This window comes from Montipora capricornis, chromosome 10 (assembly GCF_036669925.1).
Source record: "Montipora capricornis isolate CH-2021 chromosome 10, ASM3666992v2, whole genome shotgun sequence".
Taxonomy (NCBI): domain Eukaryota; kingdom Metazoa; phylum Cnidaria; class Anthozoa; order Scleractinia; family Acroporidae; genus Montipora; species Montipora capricornis.
Genome location: NC_090892.1, coordinates 67333103 through 67358102, shown reverse-complemented (window position 1 = coordinate 67358102; position 25000 = coordinate 67333103). Strand labels below are relative to the sequence as shown.

At 39.8% G+C, this 25000-nt stretch overlaps 4 protein-coding genes across 5 annotated transcripts in view; 2 read left to right on the top strand and 2 right to left on the bottom strand.

Moving 5' to 3' along the window:
• The window catches only part of LOC138019560 (sorting nexin-20-like), a 7793-nt gene extending 4463 nt beyond the window's left edge, over nucleotides 1–3330 (bottom strand). Inside the window, exons 1-2 of the mRNA XM_068866402.1 lie at nucleotides 3187–3330; nucleotides 1118–2410 (exon numbers count right to left, since the gene is read on the bottom strand). Of these exons, the coding sequence (XP_068722503.1) occupies nucleotides 1118–1247 (130 nt within the window). The 5' untranslated portion in view covers nucleotides 1248–2410; nucleotides 3187–3330. The remainder of the gene's footprint in view (nucleotides 1–1117; nucleotides 2411–3186) is intronic.
• A 1915-nt stretch (nucleotides 3331–5245) lies between these two features.
• On the bottom strand, nucleotides 5246–13220 carry LOC138019559 (sorting nexin-20-like). The gene is made up of 3 exons (XM_068866401.1): nucleotides 13023–13220; nucleotides 10422–10594; nucleotides 5246–8478 (listed from the first exon to the last, which is right to left on the bottom strand). The coding sequence occupies exons 1-3, from the start codon at nucleotides 13171–13173 to the stop codon at nucleotides 7801–7803; spliced, it is 1002 nt and encodes a 333-aa protein (XP_068722502.1). The 5' UTR covers nucleotides 13174–13220; the 3' UTR covers nucleotides 5246–7800.
• On the top strand, nucleotides 8605–16651 carry LOC138019561 (uncharacterized). 2 transcript variants are annotated; one of them, XM_068866405.1, is made up of 4 exons: nucleotides 8605–8692; nucleotides 14355–14418; nucleotides 14524–14939; nucleotides 16204–16651. In XM_068866405.1, exons 3-4 carry the CDS (start codon nucleotides 14593–14595, stop codon nucleotides 16538–16540), a joined length of 684 nt encoding a protein of 227 aa, XP_068722506.1. In that variant the 5' UTR covers nucleotides 8605–8692; nucleotides 14355–14418; nucleotides 14524–14592; the 3' UTR covers nucleotides 16541–16651. The 2 variants fall into 2 exon arrangements, with proteins under 2 accessions (XP_068722506.1, XP_068722504.1); XM_068866403.1 differs by lacking the exon at nucleotides 8605–8692 and adding an exon at nucleotides 14068–14258.
• Nucleotides 16652–21997: 5346 nt separating this feature from the next.
• LOC138019850 (NADH dehydrogenase [ubiquinone] 1 beta subcomplex subunit 9-like) overlaps nucleotides 21998–25000 on the top strand; it is a 4474-nt gene continuing 1471 nt past the window's right edge. The window contains exons 1-2 of the mRNA XM_068866792.1: nucleotides 21998–22300; nucleotides 22444–22499. Coding sequence (XP_068722893.1) covers nucleotides 22051–22300; nucleotides 22444–22499 — 306 coding nt within the window. The 5' untranslated portion in view covers nucleotides 21998–22050. The remainder of the gene's footprint in view (nucleotides 22301–22443; nucleotides 22500–25000) is intronic.

Sequence of the window (25000 nt, the reverse complement as noted above, 5' to 3'; positions counted from 1 at the left end):
CATGAAGGAAAAGCAGCCCACAGATCACAGCAATTCTGGATAAACCAAAAACTATCACAGGGACTAACCTTAAGCCTAAAGGGTGTCTTTAGTCCAAATTAGGGTTAAGGTTTAAAGGGATAGGGTTGTTTCAAGAGTAGTAACACAGGGATCTCTGAAGTGTAACCTATATGTTGTAGGTGGTCCGCACAGCATGCGTATATGATTACTTATCATTGTTATGTAAATAGTCTGCCAGAATTAAAAATAAACATTTTCAAGGTGTGAATTGGCAACTTGACAAGTTAGCTCAGTGGTCTAGGATAGGGACAAGTAATCCAGAGGTTAACAGTGGATCGGAATTCAAGGCAAGCTGTGAGAGACAAAAAAAAAATTACAGAAAAAGCTGAGCAGGATCTGAAAAAGAGGACAGGATGGAGGATTAAAAAGAGGAAAGCTGGGATGAAAAGAAGCAATGGTGTGAGCAATGTGGGCATAGAAGAAAGAGGGAGAGAGAAATAAGATCCATTTTTCTTCGTCCCGTTAGTACAAATTAATTCGATACCCGTGGGTATAAGTATTGTTCTGAACAACAATAGCTTGAAATTTTGCATAATTAATTTATTCTGCATGCATAGAAGTAGGACGTGTAAGGAAATCATTCCTTCGATCCTTTATTTTGTCCGTGTCTTCGAAAAAAGATCCCAATCAGTCGTATTTTGACAAACTTTGTCCACACTGGGGGTTCAAAATCACACATCGAACGTCCCAACTCGGCTCCCCAGGGCTCAACAACATCGCAGGTTGGAACCACGGAAAAACTTCCAAATTTCTTTCAGTTTCGCGTATTGCTGAAGCCGTAAACTACTTTGGCTTCGTACATTACGAAACACAAAAAATCGGCTCTTCTCTTTTAAGAGATTTAATTTCTATTAAATCTCTTAAAACGAAGCTTACAATCTACGGTGCTATTTTACAAGGGTCCGACCCGGCTGTACTTCAATTTCCAAATTTATCTCTCATTGGTCAGGCCACTAAATACATACGCCCGAAGAGGTACAGCATAGTATTAAACATTAATTTAGTCAACTGTATGACTTTGACGGCATACGTAGGCAGGATAGCAACTGAGACTCACCTCCTGGGAAAATTGTGGGACCTCCGGCAATGACAAGCTGTCCATTGAAAGATATGCTGTCAGAAGAAGCTTCCGACCGACCATCTGAAGATATATCAACGTAATCATCCAAGTACCAATGCGTCTCCATTAAGAAGTCATCATGCTCATTATTGCTTACATTAAATATTTTGACAACAGCCCAAATCGGAATAAGTGTTGACCATTTTGTTAGGTGACTATGTGTTAATCTGGCATGAACTATATACCCGAATTTGGTAACGTTGCTCGACCTCTGACCCAGGCTCCTACCGTGCAAAATTTCCTAAAGTGTAGCACTTTTAATTTTCGCGGATTTTGCAGACGGTTCTTGATCCGCAAAAACAAGTTCCAGCAAAATTAAATACCGCAAGAATTTACTCCCGTTAATATAATTAAAAATGTCTTTGAATCCCCTTGTGTTATTATATTAGGGAAGAGTAAACATTGGCGCAGAGTTAACTACTGCAACAGACCAACCATTAACGTACGGTAGCTCTAGAAGCGCTTCTGCGGTTGCTTGCACAACAGATTTTATAGTGAGTGACTGAGTTTAGGGTTATTTCACTTTTTCATTTTATAAGCTGCTTCAAAATTGGCTTTACAGCTTGACTGGAAATGTTTGTTGTGTTGTTGTATGTCGTTGACTGAAACTGAGAAGTATAGACTGTTATTTTACCTAAAAAAAGAAATGAAATTTGAAAATATTACATTTCCTTCCTTGTTGATGTCTTGCTGCTTGAAAAGAAAACCGCAAAAATTAGTTCCGAGCGGAGATTTCAATCAATTCGAGCCGCAAAAATTTGTTCCCACAAAATAGAAAGTCCTGCAAAAATTTCGTGATACACGGTACACTCAGCTCCTATGGGTGGCTGTATCTAAAGACAAAAAAAGAGCATAACTCTCAGAGAAACTGCCATGAACCTAACGCTCAAAGCCGTCAAGTGAGGAAAGGAACTTTGTTTAAGTGCCTAGTCGTTCTAGCGCTGGAGCATTAATTGCGGATACTGTAAACTGAAATTAAACTCAAATCAAGTCAGATGTTGGTTTTTGACGAGAGGGGAAAACCGGAGCACCCGAAGAAAAACCTCTCGGTGCAGAGAAGAGAACTAACAAACTCAACTGCGAGTCTGGGAAAGGAACCCAGGCCCGATTGATGGAAGGTGTGTGCCCTCACTACTGCCCAAGCCCTGCACCCTTAACTGAGAAGGAATCATGCTAGAAGTGACTGAACGTAGCCTGCGAGAGCATTTGTCTTTTCGGCTCTTGTTTCACCTGCCAAGAAAAATCAAAGAGCATGTGAGGTATTTCATTGATGTGTATTTCATGAAGAGAAAGTTGATTGTCAAAGGTGTGCAGTAAAGAAAGACGTGTAGATGCAAATTATAGAATAAGAAAGATATTGGGGTGTGAGTTAACATTACTTTTAGCCAAGGATACAATCTCGTACCCAGAGTCCTCGGGCTTCTTGGTCAGCGGGTGAGCGCCCGGAGAGACTCAGAGAGACTCAGAGAGACTCTGGGGTAATCGACTTGTACTATATTTTTGATTGGCCGCTTGCGTAACAATGGCAGTCCGACAGGAAGTGGTAAGTAATCCGGAAGCCCCAGAATTTGAAGGGAGATTCAAAATCTAAAACTAGTTTCAGTGCTGTTTGTTTTTTTCTACCTCAGAAATATATAAAATAAATCACAAAAATAAACTGAACCACGAGGTTTGAATTATGTCTTATACCGTACGGTATTTTCCCACGCTGCTAAAAAGTGATTAGCCTGCTCGCAGGCCCTCCGATGAGAGAGAGCCTGCTCGCAGGCTAAAAAGTGATTACTGTCGCTCACTTGCAAAAGTACCGTGGGAAAACATTATATCAGTCTCTTTGAGGAGAAATCCGTGAAATAAGATCTTGTCGAAGCTATTTAGAATTACGGAAACGTCAAATCGTAGTAGAAGAGGACATTTGAGTCGTTTCCACAAAAATTGTCGATCGTGTTGCTTGCACAACGGTATTCTGAACGACGGAATCTACGCTGGAACACTAAAAATACACTTACCGAAAGCGTCAGAGGTTTCATCTTCCCTTGCTCTTACAGCAAGCCAATGATCATTTCTCCAGTTTCTTTGTGTGTAAGGCTAAAATTCTTATTTCTCGAACACTTTCAACCCGCCATTTCTACTGTTTACGGTTTTCTCTTTTCTGTTTCCGGTTAAACTCAAGCATACGTAATAAGACCGGAACCCACGTTTTCTGGGAAAATGGAGTCGATTATCCCAGAGTCTCTCCGGGCGCTCACCCTCTGGCCAAAAAGCCCGAGGACTCTGGGTACGAGATTGCAAAGTATGGGGAAGGGTGACCTGAGGTATGTACTTAAATTTCTGTCATATGGGTTTGCCTAAAACCCGAAATCCGGAACCCAATATCAGAACTACAAAGAAAGGCTTACAATAATTTGCGAAACGAAACAAAACGAAACGTAATACAGAAAGAATCTTAAACATCCATTAAAGCTAACCTTAGGCCTAGTTTAGGCCTAAACAGACCGTTTACCAATGCTAACATTAAGTCTCAAAACTTTTGTTCAGGCCTAATTAGGCCTAAGGTTAGCTTTAATGAATGTTTTGGATTCTTACTGTATTTCGTTTCGCAAATTAGTGTATAAGCCTTTGGCTGAAGTTCTCATTCCGGATTCCGGATTCCTGGTTTTAGGCAAACCCCATATCATATTGCCGTTAACTAACTTTTCCGTCAGCGATGCGGAATATAATTCGATCTCATACGTCGTGTAATCACGTTCTCTCGGGTTTTTGCGAAGTACTCTATAGCAGATTGTGCTTCACCTCATTGAGTGCATTTCCGCTTTTGATTTCAAAATTACAAAACATAGAACAGCTCTTTAATTAAAGTTGTTTTCTGGTTGAGAAGTGTGAGTTACATCCCCTTGTTGCTGATTGTGTTTGTTGGTTAGTTTAAAAAAAATTCTAACCGCTTACTAACCGAGCGCGAGGGCCGTACTGGGGAATATTGACCCGAGGTCGTGGGCCAATATTTCCCAGTACGGCCCGAGCAAGCTCGGTTAGTAAGTTTTTTATTATATGGCACTCTGTTTCCAGGGGCACCCAACCAGAATATAGCACGGTTCAAAAGCACTTAAGCATAGCATTGTTAAACGTTTTTTGGTATCTAAACGGTACATATAGCCATTTTTTTAACCCCTAAAAAATTTTCATCTGTTCGGATTACCCAGCTGAAAGTCTAGTGATCCGAAAATTGTAGGGATCAAAACTTACCTTTTCGAAAATTTCGGCCAGAAGAAAGGCTCCCGAAAATTCTAGATGACCTTTTCAGGGTAAAAATCCGTTAAAAATGGGTAATTATACCATTTTTTAGATGTTCTAAAATCCTAGGAAAGGCTAGCAAGCAAGAAAGTTTACATCAAATGTTCCGAAAATTCTAGATCTCAAATCGTCATCTGCACAGATATTTTCCGAAAATTGACGTTAGAGGCCCCTGTGTTTCTGATAGTAAAATGCACTTCCGGTGCAATCAATCTTTTTAGCTTTTTATCTTTTAGCTTTTATCTTTTACCTTTCCACCTTTTTATCTTTCAATCTTTTTAGCTTCTTCTGGTAGTTTCAGTGTGAAGAATAACAATATTCACAGTTTTTTATTCGCTGTTTTGGTTGCAAAATATGAATTTGCCGGCTTTGCTCCAAAACAAAAATACACGGCTTGCACCGTTTCCACGGAAATGGTCCGTACTGCAAAATCCCTACCGAGAAAAAACCAATCAGAGCGCTGGGATTTGCCAAAGACTGGCTTTGCCATATAATCAAATAGCTTATTTCTGAGTTGCTCCATGCCTCAGTTTTAAAGCGAGTCCTGGTGCACAACCATTGAAATAGAAATGAGTTGCGATTCTTATGCAAATCCAACTCATTTCCCTTTCAATAGTTGAGCACCAAGACTCACTTCGTAAGCCGAGATAAACAGCAACTCGGAAATGGCCACATTCAGGACCCCAATGCGCACACAGTGACAACTCGCTAAGTGAAGTAAGATCTTCAAACTCAGTTTGACCAGATAATATGGTTTTGAAGCATGAATCAATGAGATACAAAAGAAATATTTAATTAATCCCCTTAACTTAACACAATAAAAATAAGCTACCCCTCAAAGGGACTACATTGAAAAAGACCAGTATGAGACTAAAAGCCTCTTTACTTGAAAATCAGCCAGCACAGGATGTCAAATGTGTTCCTAACCTCAATTCAATTTTTTCTTTGCTGCAATAAATTTCTTCCTTACTGTATATACATGTAGCAAAGATATTTTGCAGTGTTTTTATTTCTTAATTTTACATATTTAATGTGCCCTCGGGGAAGCTCACAGGTGTATGCTGAGATAACATCATTAACTGCTTTGTAATGTAAAATTTTCTAACTAGACTGCAAAGTAGCTAGTGATGTCATCTCGGGAAAGTGAGATAAACGAATATCAGGTTTGTTAACTTGTCCCACCTATGATGTGCAAACACAATGACTTGACATCAAGTGCAGAAATTTGACCTTTGAAATATTGTTAATTGTTTAGTGGGCACAAAATCGCTTACCGTATTTACTCGATTAAACGCCGCGGCGTTTATTAAATTTTTAGCGTCTCCGATGCGGCGTTTACTCGAGGGCGCCGTTTACTTCAAAATCATGTTTCTTAAACCACTGACAACAATTACGGTAGATCGTTTGCAAATGTTATTTAAAACAGAAACATGATTAAATTTCCAGCGAAAGGTAGGCCTCGTTATACCGGCAAAATCCTTGGCCGTAACAACGCAACTGCACATTGAGAAATACGGTACACCAAGTCTGTGGCCCTCTACCAAAACTGGGTTAAAGAAGTTTACCAGATCCACTTTTTCAAGAAACTAATATTCTATGAAAATGGAAAGTAATTAATCAAAATAAATCACATTAAAACAAGAATTGTTTTCAAATACATATACTATATACAGTGCAAAAAACAATCCCCTCTGCAGAGATACAAAAAGGTTCCAGCCTTTCTTGCTATCTGTCATACTACTGATAAGTAACTACAATAATTTATCATTAACCTAAATTATTTTGGTATAAAATAATGAACAGCTGCATACCAAAAAACCGTGTGTGGACTGAAAGAGTGATAACCTCTTATTACATGGCAAAGCCAGTCTTGGGCAAATCCCAGCGCTCTGATTGGTTCTTTCTCGGTCGGGATTTTGCAGTACGGACCACAGAACGTGGAAGGTCCAAGCCGTACATTTTTGTTTTGGAGCAAAGCCGGCAAATTCATAATTTGCAACAAAAACAGCAAAAAAAAAAAAAAAACAAAAAACACTGAATATTGTCATTCTTCACAGTGAAACTACCAGGATAAGCTAAAAAGATTGAAAGATAAAAAGATTGAAAAGCTAAAAAGATAAAAAGCTAAAAAGATTGATTGCACCGGAAGTGCATTTTACTATTAGAAACAGAGTGCCATATAATAAACAACTAACTAACCGAGCTTGCTGGGGCCGTACTGGGGAATATTGACCCTCGTCGTACTGCCACGACCTCGGGCCAATATTCCCTAGTACGGCCCTCGCGCTCGGTTAGTAAGCGGTTATTACTAACCGAGCACAAGGGCCGTACTGGGAAATATTGGCCCGAGGTCATAGCATTACAAACCGAGTGCAGTGAGCAAGTGAGGTTAGTAAGTTGTTTTTTTTATTATATGGCATTTCTTTGAGCATCAGACACTTCTCTGCTTGGTGAATATTCGTACTCTTCATCTTCCATCAGCGAACTTTGAACAGTAACCTCTTACACATGTAAAACTAAATTCCACTTGCTATAATTTGTACTGTTGCGCTCAAAAAGTTAATTTCTGCTTTTAAAAACTTTTTGTGCTCGGCTTTCGCTCAACTTAAATTTTCCAGGAGAGAGAAAAATGCTGAAACAGACCGTTTCCATGGTAATGGTCCATACTGTAAAATACAGACCAAAAACGAGCATATCAGATTGCTCCATTGAGTCTAAGAATTGCTTGCCATATAATGAATGGACGTTTGACACATAGTTTCCATTTGAAAAAGAATTATTGTTTAAGGACGGTGCCTACTATTGTTATTGCGCATACGTTCTGCGCATCTCGAGATACTCGGTTTTCCAATCTTGGATGCTTGCCAATACAGTGATATTTTTGTGCTGTTTAAAACTATCTGGAGAAAGTAAATTTCAGAAAGTACTCTTGGTATCCAAAAAGAAAATTGGGGGAAAACCTTGCATTTTTGAGAGATAATTAAGCTTCAATGTGAGAAAGATCACCATACATTGGTTTGTATTGTAAAACGTTTTACAAAATTAATATTATTCATCAATTATCTTTGAAAAATGCGTGGTTACCCCCAATTTTCTTTTTGAATTTCAATAACACATGTTAAGATCTACATTTGCTGCATAAAAATAAACTGGGGCAAAATACCTTTGAATTAGTAGGCACTGTCCTTAAGTAGAATAAACATGTATTTCTTCAAATTTATACAGTATTTCCTAAAAAAGAGGAAATCTCCTCAGCACCTAAAGCACTGATGGTGTAAAAAACTTGCAAGGGGTACGCTAATGCCGTACATGGATAAATTATACACACTTTTTCACTTGTCAAATCTCGAAACAGACAGTTCTCGTAATGTGAATGAATGGTCCACCTCTATTCCACTCATTCTTTGCACTTGACTCAGACGACTCTGGATAGTTTTATTGTCCATTTGAAGTTTCCATCTCAGTCTAGCTGCTGTGTCCAACAGAGGTATCACATATGGACAAAAATAATCCCCTTTGATTAACTCTAATGCAGCTGTTGCATAACGATCAGCCTCTTCAAATTTACTTTGAGCCTCGTAAATAACAATAATTGCTCCAAGAGTGGCAATAATCTCTTTGACTTGGTCGCACAATTTCAGTTGAAGATGAAGACTGTTCAGCAAAAGTTTCAAGCTGCTCTTAAGTTCCCCTCCTCTCAGCTTGTCACTTGCTTCTCTCAATCCTGGCAAATAGAAAAATTCTCTGAAAGCTTGATGAACACATGCCTCCTTGTGCCGATAAATGTTCTCTAAGAAATTCTCAAAGGCATGACCCCGAGATTCAATAACTTCAGGATTCAAGTTGCTCTTCTTGCCAAAAACTTTACCAGGAAAGCTGACGTTATCCACTAATTTAGGATGGTCTTTTTTAAGAGCTTTGAAAAGTGCAGCAAAGTCAGAGTATCGTCTTTCCACTATTGCTTTGTCTGTATCAATCCCATCTGTTTTCAGGACCATCAGAGAATAAAACTAAAACAGAAAATTAAAGGGACAACAAATTAAACCAAATTTACCCAGTAATATTTATAATAATTCAGAACTGAAGGTATTAATTTTTTGTAGGATTCAAGCAAAGTTGCTGTATGCAGAGAGGATTCCTGATTTTGTTTACTTATTTATTGCTTTTGCTGGATCATTACTGAATAAGCCTAAAGTATTTGAAGTGAAATCAAGAACAAACGAGGTATTTAAACTGTGTTTGCATCACTCTGCACTCAAGTACACTTGACATCTGGCTCTTTCTGCTATTTCAGCCAACTGCTATAACAGTAAAAACTGAAATAGTGGCCCAATGCTATTTCAGCCAACTGTTGTAACTCCTATGCAGTTAAATGGCACAGTCCAACTATAACCTATTTAAGGGTGATTATTTTGCAAGATCTACCTGTGACGATTTAGTGCTAGTTGATAGTAGCTTTAGTTAGTGAGATCAGTCATTGAGTATGCTTCCCCCATCTGGGCGGTGCTACCGTCACACCTAGAAGATCTCCAAGGATCCATACAAAGGAAACATCCTCCCCGCGTGGAAGTTATCCCTATCCCCAGGTACCATGAGTGTGAATATTCTATTTGTTCCCACAATCCGAGATCAGACCCATACTTGGCCATATTAATGGACTAAGGGTGCGTTAAATTGGCCATATTCCGGAATAGGAATATATGGAATGGAAGTTAGAAATGCTTCGCTATAAGGACATCCACATTAAAATTGTCAAACACCTGCTAAATGTGGTTAAATGCAATTTAACCTAGTTAACAACGAAGAGATGCTGGTTTTCTGCGCATTTAGGTCCTCAATAGAGTGGTTTGCCTAGTGGTCAGCAGTTAAATTGTACGTGCACAGGCTCATGTAGGTCACTCGGTCATTTTAAGCTATGTGGGGAGAGTGTTGTGCAACCTTGTTTTTTAGCGGTTGTTCTCAGCGTTAGCAATTTTCTTATTTTTTTTGCTCCCCTCCCTCCCTCTTCCCCCCTTTTTTCCACTGTTATCACAGTGTGAAGGGTGCCTGGATGTCTCTATGTGGGGGGTCATGCTGGGTTGTGGGGATTGCTAGCCATGGGAGCATTTTACTGTCTAAGGGCTGGCTGATCAAAGTGGAGGCCCCTGGAAGTCCCGGGCATCCTTGTTCCACTCAACTTGATGCAGTTGTTAAACATATCTTTATTATCCTTCTTGCTTCAAAATGCAAGACACACCATTTTAAACCATCAATTTGTGTACTCTTACTCTGGAATAGGGTCAGTCGAACACACCCTAAATGATTTTGTCACTGTTAAATATCAACATATTGTGGAACCGTGTATGCCTAGTTGCTGGCCTACCAAGCAATTCAGCTATTGCTGCAATTGGGTAAAATAAACAATCATCTATCTATTGTGCCAAATACACCAATAGCCTAATATATTGACGACAACACTGCCAAGTTGACTGCATTTTCCTGGTAAGAATAGACCAAAGACCAGACCACAACACCTTGCACTGGTCTCTGCGAAGTCCAACACAGTCGAAGTTATCTACAAGGAATGTGAATCAGACTCTGATAGTCCAGAAAGTCAGCACTTTTTCTTCAGCTATTTCATGACCCAAAATGTCAGTCCACCCCTGCTTCAAGCTATCAAGGTTGCCCCTCACACAAAAAACTAAGCCAAAGTGGTCAAACAAAGTGATCAGTAGTCATATCAAGTGTGGTTAGTGTGTGATTTGTACTGGGAAGTAAAATTCCCATCATCCAGACAGTTAGAATTTATTAATTAATATTCAATTGTAAAAATCATTCTGACCCCCTGTCACATGACGAAGAAACAAGTTTAAAGTTAAGGGTGTTGAACTTGATGGATTAAGCTTGCCATTGCAATATGGAATAAATTTCATCATTAAAAGTTTTAACGGCATTTCCAACACAAAAGACTTACCACACACTGTTTACGTTCCGATTCTTGAATTCGGGTAGAAAATACTTCAAATTTGATGTTTGAAGGTTCTGAATGGACCAGTATTCCTTGACCTCTAAAAATGCTATTATCGGTTTCCTCATCTTCACAATCGCTGCAGCTTTTATCTTCAGGTACGTAAACAATACTACGTCCTAGAGACAAAAAAAATAACCACTAGAAAGTCTGAAATCTGAGCTAAAATATTTAGTTTGTATGTATGTACAGGTAATTGCACAAATGATGCCACTATTTAGTATACAAAAATCCCCAAGCATGCCACAAATGAATGACAATAATCATAAGAATAATTGCGTCTTTCATGCTGTCTTAATATTGTAGAATACGCCATTTTCAAAATATCAATATTAAGCTTGATAGTGAGGCAACGAGGACAAAAACAATAGAAACATGTTGGAATGAATGCGAAAAATACTTACATATCATCCACGCTCCTTTGTCTTTGTCCTCTAAACCTCTCTTTCAAGCTGCATTTTAAATATGTCAACCAAGCAGTTGACTTGGTTTAAAAAAATTCAATTTCTTATCTCATTGTCTTTTTTCACTCTTTGTTTACTAATGACAAGAAGACATATACCGGTAGTTGATTGTGCAGCACAATTTGTAAGTTATGAATTTCAACATATTTCATGTGACTTCTATTTGTAAACATGAAGTACCACCATATGCTCTTCCTGGGGCGCAGTGGTGAGAGCACTCGCCTCTCACCAATGTGGCCTGGGATCAATTCCCAGATCTGGCGTCATATGTGGGTTGAGCTTGTTGGTTCTCTTCTCTGCTAGAACAGGTTTTTCTCTGGGTACTCCGGTTTTCCCCTCTCCTCAAAAACCAATATGATTTGATATGTATTAATTTGATTTGATTTCATTACATGACCCCACAGCCTATTCAGCTTTAAACATTATCGTATGAAAATTAAGTTCTATCAGTATATTACTGTGTGGTTCCAGAAAACATCCATACCCCACCACTGAGGGAATTTCACTTAGAATCCCCTCCCCCTCCCCCCACATCCCTGGCCATTTGCAAGGAATGGATTACATCCCCCCAACTCTCTGGAATTCAAGAACCCCCAGCCCCACTGGAAAAGTTTATACATTTTTTCACAAAAAAAGATTATCAAAGTAAAGAACGACGTCGATTGCCGAGTGGTCTCAAATTAGAACACAGTAAACTACCTACAAGGCAATCTAAACTACACAATATTGCTTATCAATTAAAATGAAAGAGATAAATTTGTATCTGTCAGTTTACCTTGATGTGCAAGCTCACAATTTTTTTTTCCAAAAGGTGGGTAGCCGTCTCCACGTCCATGTCAATAGAATTAACGCCATTACAGCGTGAATACCATCGCAAACATGTTAAACTTTCAACCATAAAATTAAGGGGAAACGGAAGGGAGAATAAAAACTCTGAAATCATTGCATCATATACCCTCCGCTTCTTGAAGCGAAACTTTCACTGTTGTGCTTTTTTTTGATCAACTGACGCGATAGGGAGATCAAAGAAACCACACCTGTTACACGGTCATGTGTCTATGGAGGCTAGTAATGAGTAATGCCGATCAATATTACATACACAACAAGTCAAGTTTTTGTTAGCCTAACAAGGGCCTCATTCCTTTAGATTTGAATACATAATGCTTCTGGAAGAAAGAAAACCTGATTTAGATGAAAAAATAATCATACATGATATAGCAAGTGTTAAAGTTATTTATTTCTTCAAAAATGATTTACCGGATCGGTAAGTACCGGATTTGAAATTAACCCCTTGGAAAGTGATTTTCATCGCCCAATTCCCCTTCCCCTCTGGAATTTCCTGGGCCTTTGACCCGCCCCCCCTCCCCCCCTCCCCCCGCTCCCATGCCATCCGAATTTCCAATTCCCTACGTGGTGGGGTATGGATATTTTCTAGAACCACACATTATTATTATTATCATTATTATTATTATTATTATTATTATTATTATTGTTGTTATTATTGTTATTGTTATTGTTATTGTTATTATTATTATTATTATTATTATTATTTATTAATTATTAATTATTATTATCTTCAGCAATGCAATCTGATCTTCCCAACACTCAAATTTCTAAATTACCCTGGGGCTGGTTTGCTGAAACTCTTAACGAGGACTTGCAATGTCGTTAAAATTAGAACCGTTATTACAACCGTTATTAAAGCCCACTCTTCCTGCTGCGCAACACTGATTGGTACATAAATACAACAGACAAATAAAAAAAAGTGCAAAGGAACATATCATGTTGTCGTTGACCACGGTTTCGACACCAGGCAAAGAGAACTTTTCCCACTCTTGTCTAGGGTGTGGAGGTCACGTTAGCTAGATCTTTAATTTCCTCGATCGATACATGCTTAGATATAAGCTTCTGTACTTGTTTGAAAGTTGTCCTGTTTCACTTTCCTTCATGGAGAGATTTTCTGTTGGAATTTCGTTTTCTGTTGTAAACCCAGAAATAGCGTTGATTCCTGGTTGATAAGGATCAACTATCAATATAATGCTCACGCTTATATTACGCTGTGACAACAACTTTCTTTAAATACCTGCTGTCCCAAGAACCGGAAAAATAATTGGTTCTCCAGAAATTACTAGCCGGCCGTTGAAAGACATGCTTCCTGAAGAAAACACGTCGTCGTCATCTTCTAGATCTTCTTCTTCGAAGCTAAACCGATCAAAATTACTACTGACTTCCATCGTAGGGAGCTCGCAATCTTACAGACGCTAAGCCAACAAAGCGTCATGGGATAGGATCCTTGGTACGACCCGCTTGACCCGCAACAAGGTGTTCCCATTGACGCAGCAAATTTTAGCGGATTCATGCGTAGAATCGATATTGCGAGAAAAAAAAAAACAGCTCAGAAACCGAGGATAGTGAATGGAGAAAGACTTAACTAGTTTCCCTCTTCTAACTATGCCGAGATCCTGTAGCGGCAGGCACACAACACATATTGTGTCACATGTTATTTTTTCCATTAATTTTAATTCTAAAACCGACGTTTAAAGAGGATTTAAGCGCTGACTACAATTTTTAGCGTTACTGATAAGCTTGTTTTAGCATGTGTTTTGGATTGTAACTTCAAGCATCTGGTACCCAGTCGTTTGTGGTCTTTTAGCGCGACTTTATACCGGGGTTGAAAAACATTGCGTGACGAGCTAAAAGAATGTCTGTGAAGGCGAAATGGGTTCAGTGTACAAGAATCAGCTAAGAAGAAATATAAATTGAAAAGTAAACGACTGACTCAATGCAACAAAATCTTGGGAAAATTTCACTTTTCACGTGTTCGAAGGTAGAACCTCAAAGTGTTAAGGCCTTTGCAAACGAGGACACATTGTTGCTCATTTATTAAAAGTGCTCATGATGTTTCTTGGGTGCGCAAACGCGCGGGACACAAAATTAATGTTGTGTTTCCATGCTGCGCAAACTGGGAAACATTTGTTGCGGACACAAAATGTTTCTGAACAAAATCAGAAACATGTTTTGTGTCCCGGACACAAAATTTGTGTCCGCAACAAATGTTGCGCGCGCGGGCAAACGGGGCCGTTTAGACGAGACAAAATAAACCGCGGCTTACATCAGACGCGAGCACCCCGTATAAATGTTACAAAATCTACGTTCACGGCATTCTCAAGCCGCGGCTTATCCTGGCCTTGGAGTTTATACTCGTTTAAATAGTTCCTTTATTGACACAGTTGTCATGGTGACAATTTAGAACAGCATTCGAAGTTCGATCAAATTATAGTTTGACGATGCCCGTGAAAAAGAAGAGTGGGAAAGCAAAGTGTGTATGATCTGCTCAAAACGACTCAAACAATCCCCGATAAATTTCCTATTTCATCACTGGATCAAAACTTTATCTTACATTATTTCGTTTCAGATCTGGAGGCAAAAAGAAAGCTGCAAAGAAGAAAGTTAAGAAGTCAAAGGAAGAGCTCGCTAAGGTACAGTACGTACAATTCTCTCTTTCCATGGTTAGATTTTCCTTCGAAGTTTTTTTAAGGCAACTCTCACGTTCGGTCGGACATTGTCTATATTTTGCTTCCCAGGAGAAACTTGAGAAAGCAGCGGAAGCCTTCGAGGCTGCGGACGATCTTCATGCCGCCTTTGTCGCTCGCATGGACAAATGGATGACTGATAACTACGCAAGAGCAATCGATCTCTTCCGCCGGTTTGATGTGGATGGCGATGGTAGCTTGTCATATGAAGAATTCTATGCAGGAATGCGAGACTTGAACGCACCTGCAAACAATCTTGAGTTGTATGTCCTTGCAAAGAAGCTGGATAGAGATGCTAATGGGTTATTAGACTATCTAGAATTCTCCAAAGGCTTAAAATATTACAAGAAGGAAGAGTGTGTCGAAGATGATGGTTTACCAGTTCTAAGATTTGAAAGAGAGAAGTTGGAACAGTGCCCTTGTTGTAAACTTGGATTATGGAAACCATCTAAGGAGAAGTTTCCGAGGTGGGAATCAGACACTACAAATTTAAAAAGATTTATACTATGGTATGCCTAAAACACAGGTCAAGGGTCACAGATCAGTGTACTTGCCACTGTGCTATAGATAAATAAATAACTCCAAAAGTGTCTCCTAGCTAGCCCCTAATCACTCTGCAAAAATGTTGTTTGTTTGTTTGTTATTTATTTGTTTAAGCAGGTTGAAGTTTTGGCAGCTATTCAGCTGACGTGGACCTGCTATATCCACCCACCCACATACTCACAAAGGACAGCCATAACACCGGGAATTTCATCCCCTACTCTTCTCGATTAGTGTGTGACTGGGTTCTTTAACGTCCCACAGCAAGGTTATGAACATAGAAGATACTTGTGAGATGGGGCCTACGGTTTACAGTCCTTATCGGTTTCAGTTCTAGGGGAAACTTGTTCATCACTGGTGCAGGGACTAGAGCACTCTGGGACTTCTAGTCCTGTGGAATGCGACCTGTGTTTTTTTAGACCAGGCTAGGCACAAGTACCATTTAAGGACAGTGCCTACTAATTCAAAGCTATTTTTGCGCAGTTTACTGAATATGCAGGAAAAGCAGATCTTAACAAGTGTTATTGAAATCCAAAAAGAAAATTGGGGGTAACCTCGCATTTTTTGAAGATAATTAATCAACAATATTTTTAAAAAGCTTTAAAGTACTAAGCAGTGTATGGCGTTCCTTTCCAAATTAAAGCTTAATTATCTCTGAAAAATGCATGGTTACCCCCAATTCTCTTTTTTGGTACCGAGAGCACTTGCTAAATTCTGCTTTCTCCGCATAGTTTTGAACCGCGCAAAAATATCCCTGTATTAATGAGCACCACCCATAGGAAATCTGAGTATCTCAAGATGCGCAGAACATATGCGCAATAACAATAGTAGGCACCGTCCTTAAATCACCATGTTTGTTTGTTTGTGTCTGCCCAATTACCTTAATTTATTCTAAATGGCTCATGAGAGCAAGAAAAAGGATTGTGACAGGCCATGAACCAACACTTAGACTTGTCTAACTGAACAGCTCTTCAACTGGTTGGCTTGCTTACATGACTGACGAGTGCTGATTGTGAAAATAATTTTGCTCTCAGTCTGTTGCCACTTCAGCAGAGACTTCACTGTCACATGTCACTTGCAACTATTTGGTTATAATTTATTATTGATACATTTCTTGTAAAACATAATTTGCATCTTCTTTAAAGGTTCTTTTTCTGACAGCAATGTGATACAAATGTATGTTGTTTCCAGATTTATTAGCATGGAACTCAAACTTCTCACCTTCGCAAACCTGCCACAGTTAAAATCCTATCCAGGACATTTCCAGATATTCGTTCATGCCCATGTGCCAGTTTATTCCATCGAGTCCATAATCAATGAGAGGTTAGGTGGTACAATGCGAAAAATTGTTATTTACTGTACCACCAAGGAAGGCAAAAGGGTGGAAATGGACCGCCATAAGACGCTTGAGCAATGCGGCTTCACTGGGGGACCAAGACCAGAGCCTCAACTAGTGGAGTTGTTATATGACTTTGATGTGGAATTTAATGACTGCCCTATTCTAATGAGTGATCATTACTTTACCTAACCAGGAATCAGAATAAGCTAGTCAGTGAACATCAAAATTATTTTTACCTTCAAGGTTAACTTGTTATAATAATGATGATAATATTTAATTTATATTAATTATTATTATTATCATTGACTCAATGTACAGTATTGTCAAGTAGACGAATTTCACTTCACCCTGCCTTAGTTATCTGTTTAGCCTTCTTTGCAGACATTCTTTTGGTTTGTGAAGCAATCTCCCCATCCTTGGAGACCCAGGGGCAGTCAGTCGAGACGAGACGAGACAAGAGGAGAATCGGGACTGGCATAAAGTTTTCTCGCCTTACTTGAAAACTTTACGCCAGTCCCGATTCTCGTCTCGTCTCATCTCGTCTCGACTGACTGCCCCTGAGTCTCCGAGGATGCAATCTCCCCCACCCACCCACCCCCAATGGCTTATCCTGAAATGAAATGAAATTAAATGTGGGTAAATAGATACACTGTTAAGTACATCAGTATGAATTAAGAGAGTGGCAGGTCATTATTTATGCAGGGGGGGGGGGGGGGCAAGGCTATTTCAGATTGGCTAGAGGGGGGAGGGGCAAAACGTTTTTCAAAGAAGTTTTTGGGGGTCAGCAGTTTGAGCTATATTTTAAGAGGGGTCTGTTGGCTAGATGATGTAAAGTGCAGGTGGGAAGTTAGGGTTGCAGGTCATCGTTTCACCATAGTTGAAACAACCCAAACCTTTCCAAACCTTCCTAACATTAGGCCTAAAAGATAATGTTTAAGCGTAAGGTTAGCATTTTTCTAAAGGTTTGGGCTGTTTCAGTTATGGTAAAACAATGAACTGCAACCGAAACCTGCAACATGCACTTTACACCCTCTGTCCATTGACCAAAGTGGGTAAAACAGTTAAATAGTAGGGTACAAACAATATAATTATGTGAAACAGTAATGCTAAATTGTGCAATTTTCTGCTAATTCTATTGTTTTCTTTTGTTTAAAAACCACTGTTTTGTACAACTTAGTGATTTGCATTTTACAGAGATTCTGTTTGCACTCTAAACTATATTGTTGTCTAAAATTTTAGTTAATAAAGAATCCAGACATATCTGCTTTACTAATAAAGCACATTAGAGGAGATATGAGGTGAGGAAGAGGGGGAGGGGGTCATGTACAATTGAATAAAGAAGCGGGGGTCACTTGCTATTTACATGGCCTGCAGGGGGGGGGGGGGGAGGGGAGGGGGCCTTACAGAAATCTTGATCTTTCCAACACATTTTTCCCTCCCTCGACCAGTCCCTATCATTATAAACCTAAGGGTTAAAATGCATCATTATTCATGTATGTGAAAATGTTGAAGATGCAAAGAAAATCTGATGTAAAGAAATTTCTGGACAGAAGAATATTGTGCATCAAAATCGTGTATGAAAGCCCACCTACCTCACCACACATAAGTAAAAGAGACTCATAACAGTGTTCAAAAGAAATACTATTTGAGTTGAGGAACTTCTGCAAAAACCCTCCTTGGATATGGCAAAAAATTTATCCAATAGGGCTGAAAAAAAGGTGTGAAACAATATTGGTGCAGATGTAACTACATAAATATCAACATGTGGTTTGGACTTGAACAAGTCAGTGATTGGTGCAGAGCGACCTAAATGCCATTCAATAAAACTCCTGAAACTAAAATGACCTCAGCTCAAGGGATAGAGCGTCCGACCAGTGTTACAGTGGTCGTAGGTTGGTAATCCTGCCTAGGGCTCTAAACCCCAACAAAATTTGAATTTTATTATTTTCGAGGTTTCACATTCTTGCGGATTTTCTTGAAGATTTGTTAATGTAAAAGTAATGTAAATTCTTTATTTATAGTGGAAGTGCACTTACCTTGATAGCTATCAAGCTAGTTCACAAGCACCCCACTTTTAATAATGTGAAAGAAACTTAACAGAAACATTGTTAAGAACCTCAACTGGCAAGAGGCAACCAGTTGGCTATTTACAAAGCGTGGTGGAGTTGATAAGACTTCTGACAACTTTAATGAGTCTTTAATCTAAACTGTGGAGTCCCTTTTTTTCAGGGCAGCTGTTTGGGGCCTATTGTATTTACTCTTAAGTCTTCAGCAATCTTTTTATCCGTGAGCGAGGTTGTGCGCTTATCGAGGAATTGGGGGAGCCAAATCTTGAATTTCATCAGCTGCTCTGATTGGTTCAGTTGAAATTATCACGCACCGGCAACGCTTCCAACCGGAACGGTTCTGATATTTTTGGAATTTTATATCTCATTTTCATACCCTACCATAGCATAACATATTCTTGTTGTTATTAGCTTTTAAGAGATTTTTAACTTGATGTAAAGCGCTTTTGAATATTCTTCTATAGTCTTAGCGCTATACAAATTCATTATTATTTTTATATTATTATACAGCAGAGGATTCAATTGAATGCTACATTCTAATCAAGCGACACAGGGCGAAAACCGTAACCTGTGAGAAGTGCAGTAAAAAAGAAATAATAAACTTAAGTTAAAATGCAAAATGCAAAATCTATAATATATATTAAATAATCCTAAGAAGCTATGTTGTGTGTACGGTCCTCTTTCTATCTAAAACTCAGACTGCAACCTTGAAAGTCCAAACAATATTCAACGTGCCCGAGAGAACTTCCCTCTGCATCTTTCGCAGTATGTCTGTGCTTCTACCTCCCACGAGCTCGCGCATCGTGACATCCAGCTCCCGTGACCACCCCCCGAGGAAATCCATTATGATGTTTATATTGCTTCACCTCGTAGCCTGGGAACTGCTGCCTCAGTTCCCAGCGAAGGTGTCCGTACTTAGGGGTATTCTCCTCATCCTTTCTTTTTCGATTGTTAACCCACGGGCAACTCATTTCCAGAGTCGCAACTCTCTTGCACTTATGATTTACAATACGTGCATCCACCCCATTGCATCTGAAACTTTTGAGGATCGGCGTTTATAGGGACATCCCAATAAGCTTTAACGTTCTCTGACTCATACACAGGCTTGGGCTTGTCGGGTGATTACCAGGGTGGTATGTCGTCTATAAGCTCGTACAACAGCACGTAAAACAGTACCTTCAGCGCTGCGTCGTGTCTAGAGAGATACTTGCTCTGGGCCAACGCGCTACATTCTGACAAGATATGAGCCATGCTCTCTGGGGCTTGCCGCATAATCTGCACCTCACCTCACCTTCTGCGCTTGTGTGGGTCTTCAGACTCGTGAAAAGGCGCGTTGGTAAGAGCTGCTCGTATAGCTTAACGAGTACAGCAATTGTGTGTGATGGGCAGTTCTTCCACTCTGTGAGCCACCAGAAACACCCGTCCGAACTCAAACTCTCATAATCCAGTCTGGTACTCACTAGACGCCGCCCTTGCCATCGTTGGTTTCTGATCTCATCCTCTAACTTCTCGATTTGGCACTTCCGCACCTCCGTCTTGATCTTTTGCGCGTCAGTTCCAACTTCAACTCCAACCCAAACTCCTCCACGCATTTAGCCACTTCTTTAAAAATGGACCTACGCCCCGTCCTCGCCGCTTGCTCTTCAAACTCCTGTACCATTCCCAGTGCGGGGTCTTCGTTACCATGGAGTCTGACTGCACCCTTGATTTTCGTGGCTTTGTACTCCATTTCAACAGAGCGCAGTCCCCGCCCTCCTTTACTTCTGGGCATATACAACAATGCAATCGAACTACATGGGTGTCTACCCCCACTCTCGACAACAATCTTGCGTGCTTCCCTATCTATCTGCTTAAGTTCCATCACTGGCCACTGTTGTGTCCACATAAGATATCCGAGAACAGGCTATGCAAACTGATTTGACGCTACCACCCGATTGTACTCGGACAAGTGACCTATCCAGATAACTGACAATCGTCTGAGATACTCTTTTGCTGCACACTTCAGGACCAGCTTATCCTCCTGCATAACATTCGCGAGTACTCCAAGGAACTTGTGCTGCTCACCATCATCAAGACATGGTACTCTAGTCGACTCAACAACTCTTCCCCTTGAGACACCAGTCACTTGTACCCCCTTTTCACATGGGCCACCACACAGTTCTTTGGGTTCCACTTAAGCCCCACATCCTCCATAGACGACTTGACCCGTTCAAGCTTACTCTCCGATGCTGCGAAGATCTTGAGATCATCAATATACAAGAGACCTGTAACCTTGTTGTTAATAGGCTTGGACATTCGATATCCTTCAGCGTCTCTGATCTTCCATGCAACTGGGTTCAAGCATACGGTGACTGAAGAGCCTCGGGCACAATGCATCCCCCTGTGTAACCCTTTGTTGAACATAATCCTTTCGGAGGTCTGTCTCCCTTCCTTTGTGATCGCCACCACCTTTGTGTTCCAACTCTTACAGTTTGGCAATGACTTTACACAACCATGTGGAAAACCTGTGTAACGTCATTACCCCATTCAACCAACTATGATCTGCAGAATCGTACGTTATTTTCATCAATCCAGGCCACAGTCAAATTCCGCCTCCTCCTGTGACAATCCAGCGTAACCGTTCTATCGATCAACAAGTTGTCTGTTGTTCCACTGCATCCTGCACACGCACCCCTCTGCGCACCCTCCATTAGATCGTTCTCCTCCAAATGCTGGTTTGTTGTGACAAGCAAACACGAGGTGAACCACTTATAAGGCGTGTTTAGACAGGTGATGGGTCGTTGGTTGTCGCTGGTAAACTCTCCAGACTTTGGGATTAACGTTGTCTTCCCTTCAGAAAACCATGCTGGATACTCTTCCTCATACTCGGAGATCACTCGGAATAACGAAATAACACCCTCATGTAACTCTTGGGCACGTTTCCACCAAAAATTGGCGACACGATCCGGTCCAGGTGCGCTCCAGTTCTTTTTCCGCGCCCAAACGTTTACATCTTTTTACAGCCTCACTTGTAACTAGGTCCCAGGCCTCCTTCAAGAGAGCTTAAAGCACGAGCGGCAACCGGAAGTGAGCTGTTTTCCCTTTTGACTTGTCTTTACACAACTACAGTTACATCGCCAAGTATCTTTTCTCTACCAGAGACGATTAGTATAAACTCTTGGGGACACCACTGTCCTGGAACGCGAAATGTTCTCTTCCGGTTGCCGTCCGCGTCTCAAAAACGCGCGTGCTTAAAGCTCCCTATTAGCTCTCAAGTCATGCAGCCATTCGGCGCTTAGTGTTATTATTATTATTATTATTATTATTATTATTATTATTATTATTATTATTTCTCATTGAGGACTTAAAATACGAATATTTGACTCAGCCTGGTTTGTTGTAGGCTCGATTTCCAGCCGTTCACAACGAATTGTATTTTGTATTCAGCCATAGCCTTTGCCATAGCCAATAATTATTGTATTTGCAGGCGACTTTCTGATTGGTGGAAAGTACAATTGGCTGGACGAGTGATCCAGCCGTGGTTTGTGCGGAGGAACGCGGGCGCACAAAACGGCTGGGTTTCGCCTAGGTTTGACGGAGTTGTGCGCATACTTGCGATCTCGTTAGCGCGGTGAGTTCTGGGTATTATAGAAAATGGCGTACGTCGCCTCTCACTTGAAGAGGGGAATCACACATCAGCAGCGAGTGATGCGCTTGTACAGAAACAGCTTGAAACATTTACTTTCTTGGTGCATAGAAAGAGAGGTTTGGAGAGAAGAGGCTTTGATTTTGAGGGAACGATTCGATAAATACAAGAATGAAACCAACCAACAAAATATTCAGAAGCTTTTAGAAGCAGCAGAAATTGAGTTTGAGAGCAAAAAGCATCCATATCCTTACATTAGTAAGTGCTTCGAAGTGTTTAAATGACATGGAGAGTGTTAAATGGTCTCGATAATTTTTGAAGCAAAGAAATTGATTTGTATAAAGTCAAACTTACTGCGAAATTAGCGTAATTTTGATATCTTTAATTTAAACACCTTGCAGATCCCACGAGCCCAGAAGGCAGCAAATGGGAGAGAAATATACCTCCACCTCCACATGTAAGTTATGATGGATTACAATACTAGCAGGAAATTCAGTTTGATATCTAAATGACCTGTGGAAGGAAGTGAGATATACATTAAATCATAACATGACATGACTTGTTTGCTTGTACACAATACTCGACCAATCCAGTTGTTAAAACGTTCCCTACCCAAGGAATTTTTTTAGTGATAAAGGCACGTTGATTGACGTTTATCTGCAAATATCAACTTCTTGCCATTTGATTGGAAATAGGGCTAGATTCTAGAGCACCCTCTCACCAAAAAGCTGCCCTCTCAGTCCTGCCATCATTTACATATTAACAAAAACAAAGAACATAAATGTGTATTGTTCGTCTTAAAGCAAGTGAGCCGAAGTCAACAATGGCAGGCAGGACTCAGGGAGCCATAGTTAAATATTTCATTTGTAGGACTGCTGGAGCAACAGTTAAATAGTGCCAAAGTCTGGCTGGTTTAGGCCGGTTTGGGCGTCAAAGGGTTAATGTCCTAAAATCAAGCTGAGGTAACCTACAGTGCAGTACTGACGTTTATTACATTTTCCGGAATCTTGAATTGAGGCAAGTGGGAGAGAATACAATATACCTTAAACACCTACGGAAATAACTTATTGGCCCATCGTCAGAAAGATGTAATAGTTTGGTGGCTGGGCGGTCCAATCATAGAAGCCTTTAGGGTAACAATTACCTCAAATTGTCTGCTGTTTTGCTCTGTATGCTTGAGAGAATTTTCTACCAGAATGTGAAAGAATAGAATGAACTTTATTTAAACTTGGTAACAATGACAATACAATCTACAGTGTGTTTCAGTTTGACTCACTGAATATGCACAGAATTAGTTTTGTACAGTCTACAGTCCTTGCTCAAACTAACTCTAAATTACTAACTGTGAATTAACCTAAATTCAAATCAGTTGTGCTACAAATACTGTTTCCTCATATACAAGTCCTTAAAAATTTTATATCCATTTATGAAACTGTAATGGGTCAAGAATTTGCAGGAATGGTTTTAGCTGATTATCACCTACAGTTTATTATCCATCCATCGCTGCTCTCTGTTTTTAAAAGAACTTCTGAAGGAATACATCAAGTTAAGCATAAATTTTTTAAATATTAGGGAGGAGGAATGGTGCACATAGTGGTGGGAGCATTTATTACACATAACAAGTGAATTTTATTTCATAAAGCTCATTTGTACAAATCTATACGCTTTATTTTCACATGTGAAAAAGGCCTATACAGCCAATCAGAATGGCGTACAGCTATTTCACATTTGGAAGTATAACCAATCAACGATAGGGGAAAGGCGTTTCCATGCCAATCACTCGTGCATCTCGTGCAATCATACTTTGTTATTGAATTAAATTAAATTTGCATTTGGTTCTATTGTTAGTGAGTTTTTGTTTTTAATTTGCGTTCAGAAAACTATTTTAATGAAAATTCCCATGTTATGTGTAATAAACAGTTTATGACATAGAAAGTGCTTTGTACGGGGTTTTATTCACTCGTTCATATCAAAAACCCTCACTTGCTCGTTCCTCGCTCATTCGGGTTTTTGACTCAAACAACTCGTGCATAAAACCCCGTACGCCGCACTTTCTATGACATAAACTATATTTACCTCCCACCGGTGTAGCCCGGGTTCAATTACCACATGTCACACATGTGGGTAATGAGTTTCTTGGCCCTCTGAGTCATCACTACTCCAAGAAGTTTTTCTGTGCGCTTGGGGTTTACCTCTCCTGAAAAACCAACCTGTGATTTGATATCTCATTTTCTGTATTGTCTCCCCAATTTGTGTCCCAATGCTTAATACACTTGACACTTGCATAAAGGTCTTATTAAAAACTGAGCTACGGATATCAGATTTCCAGCATTTTAATTGGGTCGCCAGACCTGGGCTATCAGTTCATATACCTGCTGTACCTAATATGGTCAAGGAAAGCGTAAGCACTAATGTGAGCTGAAAACATTTCTGCCATTTTGTGCCAAATGAAATCAACATGGAGGACTTGTTGATCCTGAAGTTTTTAATAGAATAATTATTATTCTACTAGGGTTTGCTGGATATAAAATGATTATAACCAACTCTGCTTGTTATCTATCACTTCATATCCAGCGTGGCCTTGTAGAATAATTGTTTATTATTACTATTGTTATTATTATAATTATTATTATTATTACTATTACTATTATTATTGTTATTACTATTATTATGACGATTCAACACAGGTTAAATTGCGGTAATCAAAGTGCCAGTCAAGTCTCAACCTGAGACCTCAGACTTTCAACACCTTTTTAGGGTGTGCACTGATCCAAGGAGAGCAGACTTTTGCATCGTTCTTTTCCTGTCTGGGAAGAGGACATACAGTTGCTGATCATTTTGAAAAGAGTAACTGTCTGAGTAGCTCTGGAAAGACAGGTCACTCAGTTGGTGTTCAAACAGTTTATTTGCTTTCCATAATGGACAGCAGTAAGCTTGACGGTGCGATGGTTCTGTAGG